The sequence below is a fragment of the Podarcis vaucheri genome (assembly GCF_965113315.1).
Source record: "Podarcis vaucheri genome assembly, chromosome: 13".
Taxonomy (NCBI): Eukaryota; Metazoa; Chordata; class Lepidosauria; order Squamata; family Lacertidae; genus Podarcis; species Podarcis vaucheri.
In genome coordinates this window covers 19,694,285-19,708,090 of record NC_138751.1, presented here as the reverse complement: position 1 = coordinate 19,708,090, position 13,806 = coordinate 19,694,285, and the positions used below count along the sequence as shown (strand labels likewise).

At 44.4% G+C, this 13,806-nt stretch overlaps 1 protein-coding gene across 1 annotated transcript in view; it reads right to left on the bottom strand.

Annotated features, from left to right (window-relative positions):
- Positions 1–643: 643 nt before the first annotated feature.
- LOC309517625 (scavenger receptor cysteine-rich domain-containing protein DMBT1-like) overlaps positions 644–13,806 on the bottom strand; it is a gene marked incomplete at its 5' end in the record, with an annotated part of 40,374 nt that continues 27,211 nt past the window's right edge. The window contains 6 exons of the mRNA XM_082196893.1: positions 644–1,081; positions 3,646–3,951; positions 6,549–6,851; positions 7,745–8,050; positions 10,636–10,926; positions 12,887–13,186. Coding sequence (XP_082053019.1) covers positions 969–1,081; positions 3,646–3,951; positions 6,549–6,851; positions 7,745–8,050; positions 10,636–10,926; positions 12,887–13,186 — 1,619 coding nt within the window. The 3' untranslated portion in view covers positions 644–968. The remainder of the gene's footprint in view (positions 1,082–3,645; positions 3,952–6,548; positions 6,852–7,744; positions 8,051–10,635; positions 10,927–12,886; positions 13,187–13,806) is intronic.

Here is a 13,806-nt window from a genome sequence, read left to right as displayed (position 1 = left end):
TTTCTGATGTCTTCTCAAATGGAAATTGGATCCTTAGGAGCACTGTTTGGGTGAATGAGATTGAGTCTCATTTTAAATTTTAGAAGTACAGAACCAGGGAGTATCTGGTTCCTGCCTCACCTTAAACCTCCAAGGCCTACTTCTCCAGAAAATCTGTTTTCTCCAAGAGCACCTTGATCTAAATATTATGTGATGACTGAATATTATGAAACTTGTGCAGACAAGCTAGGTGAACCACTAACAAAGCACCTAAATGAATGGGCAGTTGGGAAAGAAATTTTAATACTCAAAAAAGCAAAAGAAAAATACAGAAGTAAGCTCATTGTTGACTGCATATTATAAAATATTAACATCTATTCTTACCAAATAAAGTCATTTTAACCACATAGAATAATACCAAGCAGGTTTCCTAAAAGGCAGAGTACTAAATATGAACATGAGACAAACAATCAGTGTTATCAAGAATATTAAGAACAGAGGACTCCGGGAACATGACTTCCAGAAATCAAAGGGACAGTCAGGTGAGGGAAAGCCCTTGTTTAGATGTATGGTGTGTAAACAGCAGGCAAAAGAAAAGGCATTTAATACACACGGATAAAATGTTTCGCCATGCCACGTGGCTTGCTGGCCATTATTTGCCTTGGCATTATTTGCAAACAGAGGTGGTTCTTCTGATTTTGCATGGAGCGTCCTTGCATGCATCAGGATAGGGTCTTGGCCATTGAAATGGTTCAGTCAGGACTACAGTGGACGCTCGGGTTGCAAATGTGATTCATGCGGGATGCCTGTTCGCAACCCGCAGCATTCGCAACCCGCAGCTGTGCATGTGCCTGTTGCGATTCGGCGCTTCTGCTCATGCACAACTGCCAAAACCCGGAAGTAACCCGTTCTGGTACTTCTGGGTTTTGGCGGTCCGTAACCCAAAAAAGTGCAACCTGAAGCGTCTGTAACCCGAGGTATGACTGTACTTAAAGCTGCCCTCTCCTCCAGCTGTACACAGCCTCAGCCACGATCAGCACCAAGACAAGCAAGACCAAGACAGACACTCCCAGGCGGATGTTGCCCTCGACAGATGCGTCCCCTGTAAAAGCAGGAGAAGGAAGACACTGTCACTTATTCATTGCAAATAAAAAACCGAGGCTCCTGCAAACTGCTCACTTTTCACTCTTGCATTATTTTGTTTTCCTCTATATGCCCACAAACCGGTGCAGGAAGTCAAAGTTGTTTTTTCGTGATTGACCATGAAAAGTTAAAGTGTGGCTTAAATTGCGACCTTACAAAAATTGGCTTTTACAATATCGCTGCTGAAACAGACATATGGTAAAACGGAATGGGTGTGAGTGTCTGAAGAATTTTAAGGTGACAAAGGGTATTGTTTTTTCTCTCCCCCCGCCCCACTTAAATTTTAAAGGTGCTGCTTATATTCAGGTGCGGCTTATATTCGGGCCAATACAGTAAATCCAGTAGGACCTATGCGGTCTTGCCACTTAGCAGAGAATTGCAGGTGTAGTTTGGGATAACTATTATTGCAAAATTTGAGTTAACCTGGTGCACAGCCTTGCTTTCCTAGCTAGTCGTGTCCCAAGGAAACACAGCCCTGTGCACAGCCTGATCGCAGTAGGACATGCTTGGCTCTGTTTTCCCTAATCTGTTAACTGCTTCCATGGCTCCTCTTCTTTGGGGAAGGGACATAGCTTAGGGGTAGAGCATCTGCTCTGCATGCAGAAGTTCACAGGTTAAATTCCTGGCGTCTGCAGGTAAAATGGGGAGAGAACCTCTCCCGAAATCTTGGAGAGCTATGGCCAGTCAGTGTAGACGCTACTGAGATAGATGGACCAATGGTCTCAACCTGTCTAAGGCACTTTCCTGTGCTCCTACCCAGCAACTTAACATGGAGCAGGAGGAAGGCAGAAGGGTGTCCCCAGGGCCTTCTTGGGAATCATGAACACAGCATGCCCCCCCACAATAATATTTATTATTTTCCATACATAAACATAACAGGGGGAAAAGCCAACAATAATAAAGGAGAAAGAATGAAATGGGAAAAAGAAGAAAAAAGAACATAAAACCTAAAATACATCAAATCACCACATAAACTAAAACATAATTAATTGATCAAAATCCATCTTCCTAAACATATTACTTGACTTCCTCAAATCTCTTCCATCTGAGTTTCTTAGTAATTATATACAGCAGTTTCCAATATTATTTCATAAAACCATAACACAGTCATAATCATATTTCCTAACTTTCCTTATCGTACATTTTCTTATTTATTTATTTAATCACAAGATAATCCTAGGCCTAACTGATTCTTTCAAGTGATTACATATCTTTAATATTACAATATTTATTCAAATAGTCTTTAAATTTCTTCCAGTCTTCTTGGTATTCCTCTTCTTTCTGGTCGTGGATTCTCCCGGTGAGATCTGGCTGATCACACAGTAGGTTTTTTGTTGTGGTTCTGGACAGTTTAGAGTTAACACTCCCAGGCGTTCTTATTCACTGGGTCAGCGGCGTAGCGTGAGTTGTCAGCACCCGGGGCAACGCAAGTAATTTGCGCCCCCTAACCCGGGGCAAGGCAAGTAATTTGCGCCCCCCCAACCCCTAACCTGCGAGTTGACGCTGGCGCTGCCGCCCAAACGACGCCGCTTGCCCGGAGGAGGAGGGGGGCAGAGAGGCGAGGAAAATGCAACGGCCCAGCAGCTGCAGCAGCACCGGCGGAGGCGGGGCTGTGAGGAGGGGCTGCCTGGCGCGTCCTCCGCGGTGAGCGCTGAGAGCCGCTGCCTGCCAGGCGCCTTCAGCCCGGACGTGCGCACAGCTCGTGGGTTCCGCGAGACATGCGGCTCCGCTACAGCCTGCGCCCGAGGCTCTTCGGCGACTCCGGAGGCAGCGAGCGCGCCCCCCCCCAGATGTTGCGCCCGGTGCGGCCGGCACCCCTGGCACCCCCCACGCTACGCCACTGCACTGGGTGCCTGCCCATATTATCCGGGCATTTTTCTTTTTGTTCAGCAGAGTTACTGAGAGTCTCTGAGAGTTGGTTTTGTTTTTGTGAGAGACAGAACGCTGCAAGCATGCAGCTTGATTCTGTCGGTTTATTTCCTGTTTGTTTATGCTTCTGAATAAACACCTTTGGTAGAATAGAAGCACTGGTGTCAAGTTGAGTTATTGAAGACACCACTTTGACACAGACCAAGCCATTTATGCTGCGTACGAACTCTGCAACGACAACAGCAGCGCGCAGAAGAAGCGTGTGGGTGGCCATAAACGTCGGTCCAGCTCGTAAATCAGGCTAACTGCAGTGCTGGGTGCCAGACTCTGTAGGTCAAAGGATTTACGACCCACAAACTTTCACAGTTTTCCTGCTGAGGAATGGATTGGGCCAATGGTATTCGTACGTATTTATGTATTTAATGAATTTCCATGCCACCTTTCACCCAAGGATCAGAGGGTGGTTTATAGTATAAACACACAAAAATACACAGCAGAATAAAAAAACAAAACAATAACCCCCAGTGTGTCCCCAGACTTTAAAGATGCTCTTTTAAGATGCCAGTAATAAAATAAGAATATGATCTTCAGTGATCTCAAAGATCTAAACCCCCCTATTGGGTTCATCAAGTACAACTTGTCTTGCAAACTTACCTGAGCACTCCACACTGGCATCCTGGCTGTGGTTGCAGCTGTGCTCTCTCCAGGGACTTTGGGGACACTCACTCAGGAAAGCTTCTTCTCCTGTACAGTTGAGTCCCTCCAGCCAGATGGGGCCAGATCCTTGTCCAAATAAGCCTCCACCAAATGCTTTGGTGGCATTTCCACAGCCCAGTTCCCTGCACACAACGTGAGCATCATGCAAATCCCAACCAGCGTCACACACAGTCCCCCACTGGCGGTTGTGCAACACCTCAATCCTCCCAGAGCAGCGATTTGGGCCATTCACTAGGCGGAGCTCTGGTGGGACAAACAAAAACAAAACAAAAAAACACTAAATGTGAAAGCTCTGATGAGACAAAAAGTGGCATTGAATCTTGCGTGTTAGAGAAGGGTTAAGAATTGGGAGTCCTGGGCTTGCTATTGTCACCAACCAACGCTCTTCCTATGCAGTAAGGGCTCAAACCTAAGGCATCCTGGAAGCCCCACTCTGCACCTCAGAAGCCTCAGGTTCTGATTCTGCAAGTTTCATTCATTCATTTATACTTTATTTAATGTAATTTGAAAGCCCTTGATCAGAAAAAGAATATACGTTGAAATTATCAATAAAAGTTACCATTAAACAGAGATTAAATAAAATATGTAATGGGAATTGGGGTTGCTTGTGCGTAAACTGCAAACTGCTCCAAGCTAGCTGTATAGCTAAAACTTTCCCTGGTTTGACAGCCCTTGAAACGCGACTGTCAGGGGTACAGGGACAGAGGCACAGGGAAGGCAGGAAATGGAGAGCGATGGGGAGGAATCCCAGGAGAGTGAGGAAGAGGATAGCAATGACGCAGGGGATTCCATGAGTCTCTCCAGCGAATCAGAGGATTCCCAGAAGGGGGCGCCTGTGGTAAGGGCAAGGGGAGCCCCAGGGGGAAAGTGTCAGGAGCGGGGGGCCAGCAGGGGACCCCAAAGCGGCAGCTGGGAATCAGGGCCAGCCTCCCCACCAGAGCGCAGCGAGGGAGGGGGAGGTTCCAGTGTGTCAGAGGGAGCAGCTCCGGCGACAGAGAAAGGGGAGGGATCAGAGCAAGCCGTTCTCCCGGAAGGGGAGGAAGGCAGTGAGGGGAGTAGCATAACTGTCAAAAGGAAGGTCAGAGGTTGGGCGCGCGCGCCAAGTTCAAATGAGGAGGCGCGCGGAAGAACAGGGAGCCCGGAGGAGGAGGAGCCAGGTCCCAAAGCCCGCAGGAGGGGGCAGGAGCAGTCTGGAGACTCCGCTTCAGGAGAAAGCAGGAGGGGGGGAACCCCGGCGGGCAGAAAGACCCTGCGGAAAAGGAAAGAGAGAAAAAGGTGGAGCAGCGTTAGCTTATTAAACTGGTGTAGGGGAGGGACCGATTCAGAGGGGACTTCTAATGTCTAAGCTTAAGAGACGCAGGGCTGCGCGCCTCGGTTGTGGAACCAATAATGAACTGCAATAAACATCCTTGTATATAAGAAGAACTTGGCGTTGGTCTTTTGTGAGCTGAGACCTGAGGCAGCCCTGACAGCGACTGTCTTAGTAACTGGCAGAATCCGTCAGTGGGCGGGACCTAAATTTCCTCCAACATAAAAGTTGCTTGACTCCAAGTCTCCTCCTAGATTCTCTGCGTGGGAGCCTTCTGCGCAGCGTGGGCGTGCCAAGCGGAGGTCCTGTGCTCTCTCTGCTGATTTCACTGGAAGAGTCTCTGAGCCTCCCCTCCGCAGTACTCCCAGCCTCCCCTTTCTCCCTGGTGTCCCCTGGATTTCCTTCCCCCGTGGAAGCTCTCTCTCTCTCCTTGCTAGTTCCCTCCCCTGCATCACTGGAGCGTTTTACCTCTCCTCTTCCCTCTGATGGCAGTTCCCTGACAGTTAACATGGATATTAAAAACACACGTCAGCATTACATCTTTAAATAGGCTTGTTTAGACATATTTTTAATAACAAAATAATTTTTTATTTGATTTTGCAAATATAAATTTATAACAAAACCAAATACATATCCATATAAAGAGATTTCTCTGAGTCTCGAGACTTCCTCCCATCTCCTCCATGGATCCTATTATAAACATTTTCTACTGCATATCATTTCATAATCTGTATTTTATATCATCCATATTATCCATAGTATTTGTTACGGCACAAGTGAGATTAAAATGTTTTCATCTGCTTACAGTGGTCTTCTAAATAAATTATAAATTTCCCCCGTTCTTTTTTAAATGCTTTGTCCTCTTGGTTTCCAGTCGGTTTTGTCATTTCGGCATAGTCCATTGGTTTAACTTGCCATTCCTCTCTTCTTTCCACCAACAGAAAATGTTTAATGAAGTGTCAGTTCCTGGGTTCAACCCAACTGCTCTGCTATGTTTGCTTATCAATAGATGGGGAGTTGAAAGTGGGAAGAGAGAGAGAAATGTTGAATTTCGCGGCACCAGATACCAGGGCTCTCCCTTTCTGGACTCTGCTCAAAGGATTCTGAACACTGTAGTTTGGTGAGGGTTGGTGATAAATGTAACTCTGTGAAGGATAAACTACAGTGCTCAGAATTCCTTGCAGGCAAGAATGTGCACTGGATTCACTTTAAAGGTATAGGAGCATGCAACTCCAGACATGATGCCATGGCTATGAAGGACATCAAACGTCATTTGGATTTAGAACTCCTCTAGGGAATGTTACTTACACCTAGTGCTTATCTAGAAAGCTAGAACGGCATTGGGACACTTCTTTTGTTTCTAGAGAAAGCAAAAATGACACAGAATGAAAATTATATTGTGAACTGCCCTTCCTCCTCCTCCTCCCAGCTCAACTATCAGCATCAGAACTCTTCAGCAACCTTCTATTGGCAAAATAGACTTACTAGTTGAACTTGCAGCCAGTTTCCAAGGCCACAGTATAGCTATTACCTGAGCACACAACACTGGCAACTTCTCCACGGCTGCAATCATGTGTTCTCCACTGTAAGTCACAGTCCTTGAAGGCAACTTCTGTCCCCTGACAACTGACACCAGACAACCAGGTGGGACCATTTCCTGTTCCAAAGTGAGCTCCTCCTGCAGCCAGCAAGGCTTCACCGCATCCAAGCTCTCTACATACAATTTGGGCACTGGTCAGATTCCATCTGTCATCACACACCGCCAGCCACTGCCAGTTGTGGAGCACCTCAACTCTTCCAGAGCAGCTGCTTGTACCATTCACCAATCTGATCTCTGTTGAGATGAGAAATAGCTTCGACTGAAATGGAGTCTACTGATAGATAAAATTAACAAGATACAAGTTCAGCTTCTCTCCTCCACAGTACGGATAACAAAGATGGAGAAGAGGCCAGAATGTTGCATAAAATCCTCACAAATTATGGTTTGAACCTATTTAATGTGGTGCATATGAAGCGAAGGAAAGACTGTGCAAAAGAGGAGGGGAAGAAAACGCAGACAGAGGGTCTTTCCTGCTTCCATTGATATAATTATCAGCAGCAGAGCTGAAGGAAATGTGTTGATGACAAAATGGGCATGCTGATTCAACTTGTATACAAGTTTTTAACCCAACTGTATAAAAGGTATAGGGACCCCTGACCATTAGGTCCAGTCGTGGCTGACTCTGGGGTTGCGGTGCTCATCTTGCTTTATTGGCCGAGGGAGCCGGCGTACAGCATGACTAAGCCGCTTCTGGTGAACCAGAGGAGCACATGGAAATGCCGTTTACCTTCCCACCGGAGCGGTACCTATTTATCTACTTGCACTTTGACGTGTTTTTGAACTGCTAGGTGGGCAGGAGCAGGGACTGAGCAACGGGAGCTCACCCTGTCACGGGGATTCGAACCGCCAACCTTCTGATTGGCAAGTCCTAGGCTCTGTGATTTAACCCGCAGTGCCACCCACATCCCTCTAACCCAACTGTATAGCTCCTATTAATTAATTTATATATTAAATTTGCATACCACCCTTCATCTGTAGATCTCAGAGCAGTTCACAACATAACAATACAAGATTTCTTGTTGTTTGATCTTGTGGTGTTTAGTGTCACTGGCTTTGGCTGCAATAAAACTTGAACTTGAATACAAGATAAAAACACGATAAGGATATTTCTTAATTGTAGTTTTTACCTGAGCATACAACCCCAGCATCTTCTTCATGCACACAGTTATGTTCTCCCCAAGGCTGTAGGTGGCAGTGGCGGAGGGTAGCTTCTGTCCCCTTGCATCTGACCTCATCCAGCAAGATGGGGCCATTGCCTCTCCCAAAGTGAGCTGCTTCTTTGATCGACAAGGCTTCCCCACATCCAAGTTGCCTGCACACGACTTGGGCGCTGCTCAGATTCCAACCATCATCACACACAGTCCCCCACTGCCTGGCGTTGAACACCTCAACTCTTCCAGAGCAAGGGCTTGTACCATTCACCAATCTGATATCTGTAGGGTTTAAAATGGTTAGAGTAAATTTTGTGCCTCCACCTCCCAATTCCTCATTTTTGTAGCTTCCATGGGAAATGTTAAGGGTTCTAGGTTAGAGCATGGGTAGGGAATATCAGGCTCAGGGACCAAATGCAGCCCTCCAAACCTCTCCAGTCCTGCTTTGCACCCTCTTGGAGTTTCTCTTTTCCTGAACTGGCAAGTGGTGGTGGGATAGTGCTCATCTGAGCCCCTTTTTCGGACCCTCCAAAACACTTCTCTTTCCATTCTGCCAACCTAGCAGAACCTCTCTCTTGCCTTTGCAGCATGGCTTACTGGTTGGAGGCTGCAGCTGCTCTCTTGCAAAGCAGAGAGCCTGCCAACCAAGAAGCAGCTGCAAACACAGCATGGAATTTGAGCAAGACTCTGTGGGTATCAAGGTATGGAAAATACGAGAAGGTGAGATGCCATAGAACAGGGAGAAGAAAAGCTGCGATGAAGCAAGGGGGGCTAAATGGAGAGGGGAAATGGGATGGTGGGAGGAGAGGGAAAACAGAAGATGGAAAGTGGGTGTTGGGAGTGAGTGGGAGCGCAGTGGTGGGTGCACAGCGGAGGAGGAGGCACCTGACAAGCACAGGGTGCTATCAGAATCCAGATCTGCCATCACCTTTGGTCAGCTGAAGACCATTACTTTAAAATTTGAAGGGGTCCTATATTTCAGAATGCAGGATTGAATATATTTCTCTTCTCCTTACTTCTTTTACACACACACACACACACACACACACCTTTAACTTGTTCTTCCCATTGCAGCAAGTGGTGGAAGCATCCCCAAAAGACCCCAGAGCCATTTCCCCCAAGAATACATCAGTGGAAAGAAGCTCTATCTGGAAGTCATATCCCTTGGAAGGGCGTGCCCGCTCTACTTGCAGAGCAACATGCTGCAAAAAACACCATCTCTGAGAGAACATGACTTTCAGATACACCTGCTTTCCACAGAAGTACAGTGGTACCTCGTGTTAAGAACTTAATTCGTTCTGGAGGTCTGTTCTTAACCTGAAACTGTTCTTAACCTGAAGCACCACTTTAGCTAATGGGGCCTCCCGCTGCTGCCGCACGATTTCTGTTCTCATCCTGAAGCAAAGTTCTTAACCCGAAGTACTATTTCTGAGTTAGCGGAGTCTGTAGCCTGAAGCGTATGTAACCTGAAGAGTATGTAACCCAAGGTACCACTGTATTATGAGGGAATATGGTCCTGGACCAGTGTGCCAATGCAACTAACCACAATGGCAAAGCATTTTCAAGAAAACAATGAGGAAAAATAAGCTTTTAATACCCTGAATTTCAAAATTGAAGTCTTCCTCAAAATGTTTAAATAGATTTCTGTTGGCCTAATTGGCAGATCAAACCTGCCTACTTTCATGGCAAAAGAATGGGGCTATGGAGATACGACATGCATTCTGCTGCACACAATCATCACCACTGGAAATGTGCCATTATTCCTTTTTGCTGATGCAAAATCCGGTCAAATTAAGATAATGTTACTGAATATAAATGAGAATGTATAGTGGATGAGCACAAAAGAAGCTGATTCCCGAGATGCTGCTGAAATAATGATGTTTCTGGAATGTTAGACGTGCAAGTTATTCAAACCTTGGCTATTGGATGAAATTAGTCAAGGGTCAGTTCAGTCACCACTTTTGAAACCAAAAAAAAGAATAGGCAAGTATGTAGGGAAAGAGGAGAACAGGAGCCCAGAGAAAGAAGAATTGCTCTTACAGAGTTCACTTGCTGTATTGGCAAATACTAGTAAAGAAAGATTTGGCAGTTACAGCCAGTTTAAAGTTGTGCCTGGTTCTACAACATAAAATCTAGAAAGTGGTGTGCAAAAAAAGGACTAATATCCCTCCCTTCCAATGAAAAACAAGCGGTCCTGATGTTTATAGATGCTGAAAAAGCATTTGATAATGTTTCATGGGATTTTATGAAAAAAGTTATTGAAGAGATGAACTTTGGGTGAGATTTAGGAAAGGGATTTAATCTATATATTCTGATCAAAAAGCCAAATTAATTGTGAACCAGGTGGTAACAGAGCAATGTAAAATACAGAAAGGAACAAATCAGGGATGTCCCCTATCACCGCTTTTATTTATTTTGGTTTTGGAAGTCCTGGCAAGAAATATCAGGGCAGATAATAAGACTAAGGGAATTATGGTAGGGAAAAAGGAATATAAGCTTAAAGCATATGCAGATGACCTTGTAATTATGGTGAAAGATCCTAAAAACTCTCTTTTGAGGGTATTAGAGAAAATACAGGAATTTGGGCAAGTGGCAGGATTTAAGCTGAATAAAAATAAAACAAAATTATTAGTAAAGAAATTAGCAAGAGAAGATAAAATAGAATTACAACAAAATGTAGAAATAGAGATCCATTTAAAAAATCACATATTTGGGGGTCTGGTTAACAACCAAAAATATAAATTATGAAAAAAATTGGAACAAAATAAAAAGAAATCTAAAAATATGCGGAACAAGGAATTTATCGTTATTAGGGAAGATAGTAATTAAGATGAACATATTGCCAGTTTCTCTCAACCTAGAATTACCTGAGCAGACAACACTAGCATCTTCTCCATGACTGCAATTATGTGTTTCCCAGTGTAGGTCACAGTCCTTAAATTCGAGACACTTGGCTCCAGCCAAGCAGGTGGCACCACATCCTCTTCCAAAGGGAGCTCCTCTTGGGACAAACAAGGCTTCCCCACAGCCATGTTCCCTGCACACAACCTGGGCGCTGTTTAGATCCCAGCCATCATCACACACCGTCAGCCATTGCTGGTTGTGGAGCACCTCCACTCTCCCAGAGCAGCGGTTTGTACCATTCACTAATCTGATCCCTGCAGAGATTGAAAAAGGCTTTTTAACTTTTCATTTCTGGTTTTGGTTTTTCTCAACAATACAATCAATGAATAAAAACAATAAAAAGAAGAAGAACAATCAGCAATGCATCATAGCAATTTGTAGTGCCATATTGTACTGTTGTGGGAAATACAGTCAGAACAAAACTGAAATAGAGAAAAGGGGATTGATTGATTGGTGGAGGAGGGAGGGAGCAAAAGAGTTTGAATAGGCTCCAGCAGAGCCCATTCAGAATAACTGTATTAATTTATTCATTTGCTATCTTGCTAGGTTAGGCTCCAGCGGCTCTTCATAGCTGCAGTCCTGCTACTGATCGGCACAGGAGTTTTGACCTGGAGGTACCGACCTGCTGCAGCAGGATTAATTAAATACATCAAGGGGTACCTACAGGATGGTCTTGCTGGTTATCTATGGCCTTGCCTGTTTATTTAAGACAGGTAAAGATCCTACCTAATGAAGATATGGCCACTAGGCCCATCCCCTCCTGGCAAATAGAAGGGGAAGAAATGAAGGCAGTGATAGATTTTACTTTCTTGGGCTCCATGATCACTGCAGATGGTGACAGCAGCCATGAAATTAAAAGACGCCTGCTTCTTGGAAGAAAAGCAATGGCAAACCTAGACAGCATCTTAAAAAGCAGAGACATCACCTTGCCAACAAAGGTCCTTATAGTTAAAGCTATGCTTTTCCCAGTAGTGATGTATGGAAGTGAGAGCTGGACCATAAAGAAGGCTGATCACCAAAGAATTGATGCTTTTGAATTATGGTGCTGGAGGAGACTCTTGAGAGTCCCATGGACTGCAAGAAGATCAAATCTCTCCATTCTGAAGGAAATCAGCCCTGAGTGCTCACTGGAAGGACAGATCGTGAAGCTGAGGCTCCAATCCTTTGGCCACCTCATGAGAAGAGAAGACTCCCTGGGAAAGACCCTGATGCTGGGAAAGATGGAGGGCACAAGGAGAAGGGGACGACAGAGGACGAGATGGTTGGACAGTGTTCTCGAAGCCACAAACATGAGTTTGACCAAACTGCGGGAGGCAGTGGAAGACAGAAGTGCCTGGCGTGCTCTGGTCCATGGGGTCATGAAGAGTCGGACTCGACTAAACGACTAAACAACAACAAAAGATCCTACCTAGGACGAGCTGCATTTCCATGACCATTCATTCATTCATTTCATAAAATTTATAGTGTACAAAACTTCAAAGTGGTTTACAAAGAGATAAACTATAAAATCAGGAAAAATTGCAACACATCAAAAACCTACCAAACCTAAGAGACTCAAACAGATTAAAATTCACACCGGCATTTCTAAGCACCTAGGTAGGTTTGTCTGAACAAAAGTGTTTTTATAACAGGCACTGGAAAGAGTACAGTGAAGGCACCAATTGGATTTCAATAGGCAGGGAGACACTGCCACACTAAACAATTGAATACTTACAGATGCAGAAGGGATATTATGTGGCACCTGTAGTAGTGCCAATTCCACTAACTGAAGTGGTCAGGAGGGCACATGTTAGGCAATATCACCTCATCCTTTACATGCCCACCCAATCACTGTGCTCTCTGGGAGAAGGTCTCCTGCAGACAGCATCTGATCAGGAGGTCCATAAGAACAAAGCCTTCAGCCTGGTGGAACCCACCCTTTGGAACTGTGACGTATCAGACAGTCGCCATCTCTATTGCCTATTCCGTGCCTATTAAAGTCTTTCTTTTTTCAACATTTAAAGTCTTTCTTTTTTCAACATTAAAGCATTAAATCCTCTATTGCATTTGAAAATTTTTTATATACTGAATTGCTTTATTAATCGAATATATTATAATTGTTTTATACATAAACATTTTCATTGATTTGATTGCTGATTCAATATATATTTGAGACATTTCATGGGAAGCGAGTTTTAAAATGAATAAAAAAACAAACGAGGAAATTAATATTACCTGAGCATTCAACATCTCTATAAGAAGACCAGCACATCATTCCAGGGACATATCTTCCTTGGCAGTAGTTGAGAGAAGCTTCTGTTCCCTCACAGGTGAACTTATTTTCTGACACAAAACGTGGTCTATATCCACCACCTACTGCCCTCACTGACAGGAAGGGTCCACAGCCAAGTTGCCGGCACATGACTTGGACACTGTTCCAGTCCAAATCATCTTCACATGCGGTGATCCAATCCCAGTTGTAGAGCAGCTCAAATCTCCCAGAGCAAATATTTGGACCACCCACCAATCTGATCTCTGTTGGGTGTGAAAAAAATACAGATTTATATCTCCACCTCTCACATTCCTCATCCTTCCTTTTTATTGCCCCTAGTTATCAGAGCTCATCGAAACAGAATCTATTGAATTGTTTTGTTGGAAGTCATGCCTGAAACTGGGCACTTCTTCAACAATGATAGATATTTGTCTGCTGATTCTCACTAGGGGGCATCGTTTTCATTTAAAAATATCCTTGTACTAAGCTGAATATTCATTTTGACACCCACCCACCCCAATTTCCAGAATTTTGATATAAACTGTGTGGCAATAACAATATTATATAATTAAAGCTTTTGTTTTTTGAATTGCCTGGAAGAAAATAAAAGATTCTCCAATTGCTGATTTTAGAAAGAAGCAAGATCTCGTTAACCGCTGGAGAGACTTCAAAAAACATTGGACGTGTTCCTAGAATGTTGAGATGTGACGCACTTTTTAATCTGGAAATCCGCCATGATGTAATAAAACCGAGCTGCAGGGTTATAAATAGTCATAGAGGGAGGCGGGCTCTTAATATGTCATTATATCGGTATTTCAAGTCTGATTTGGTAAATCTCCCCTGCAAAGTTTGATGAAACCAGTCTGGGAAAATTAATGAGGAA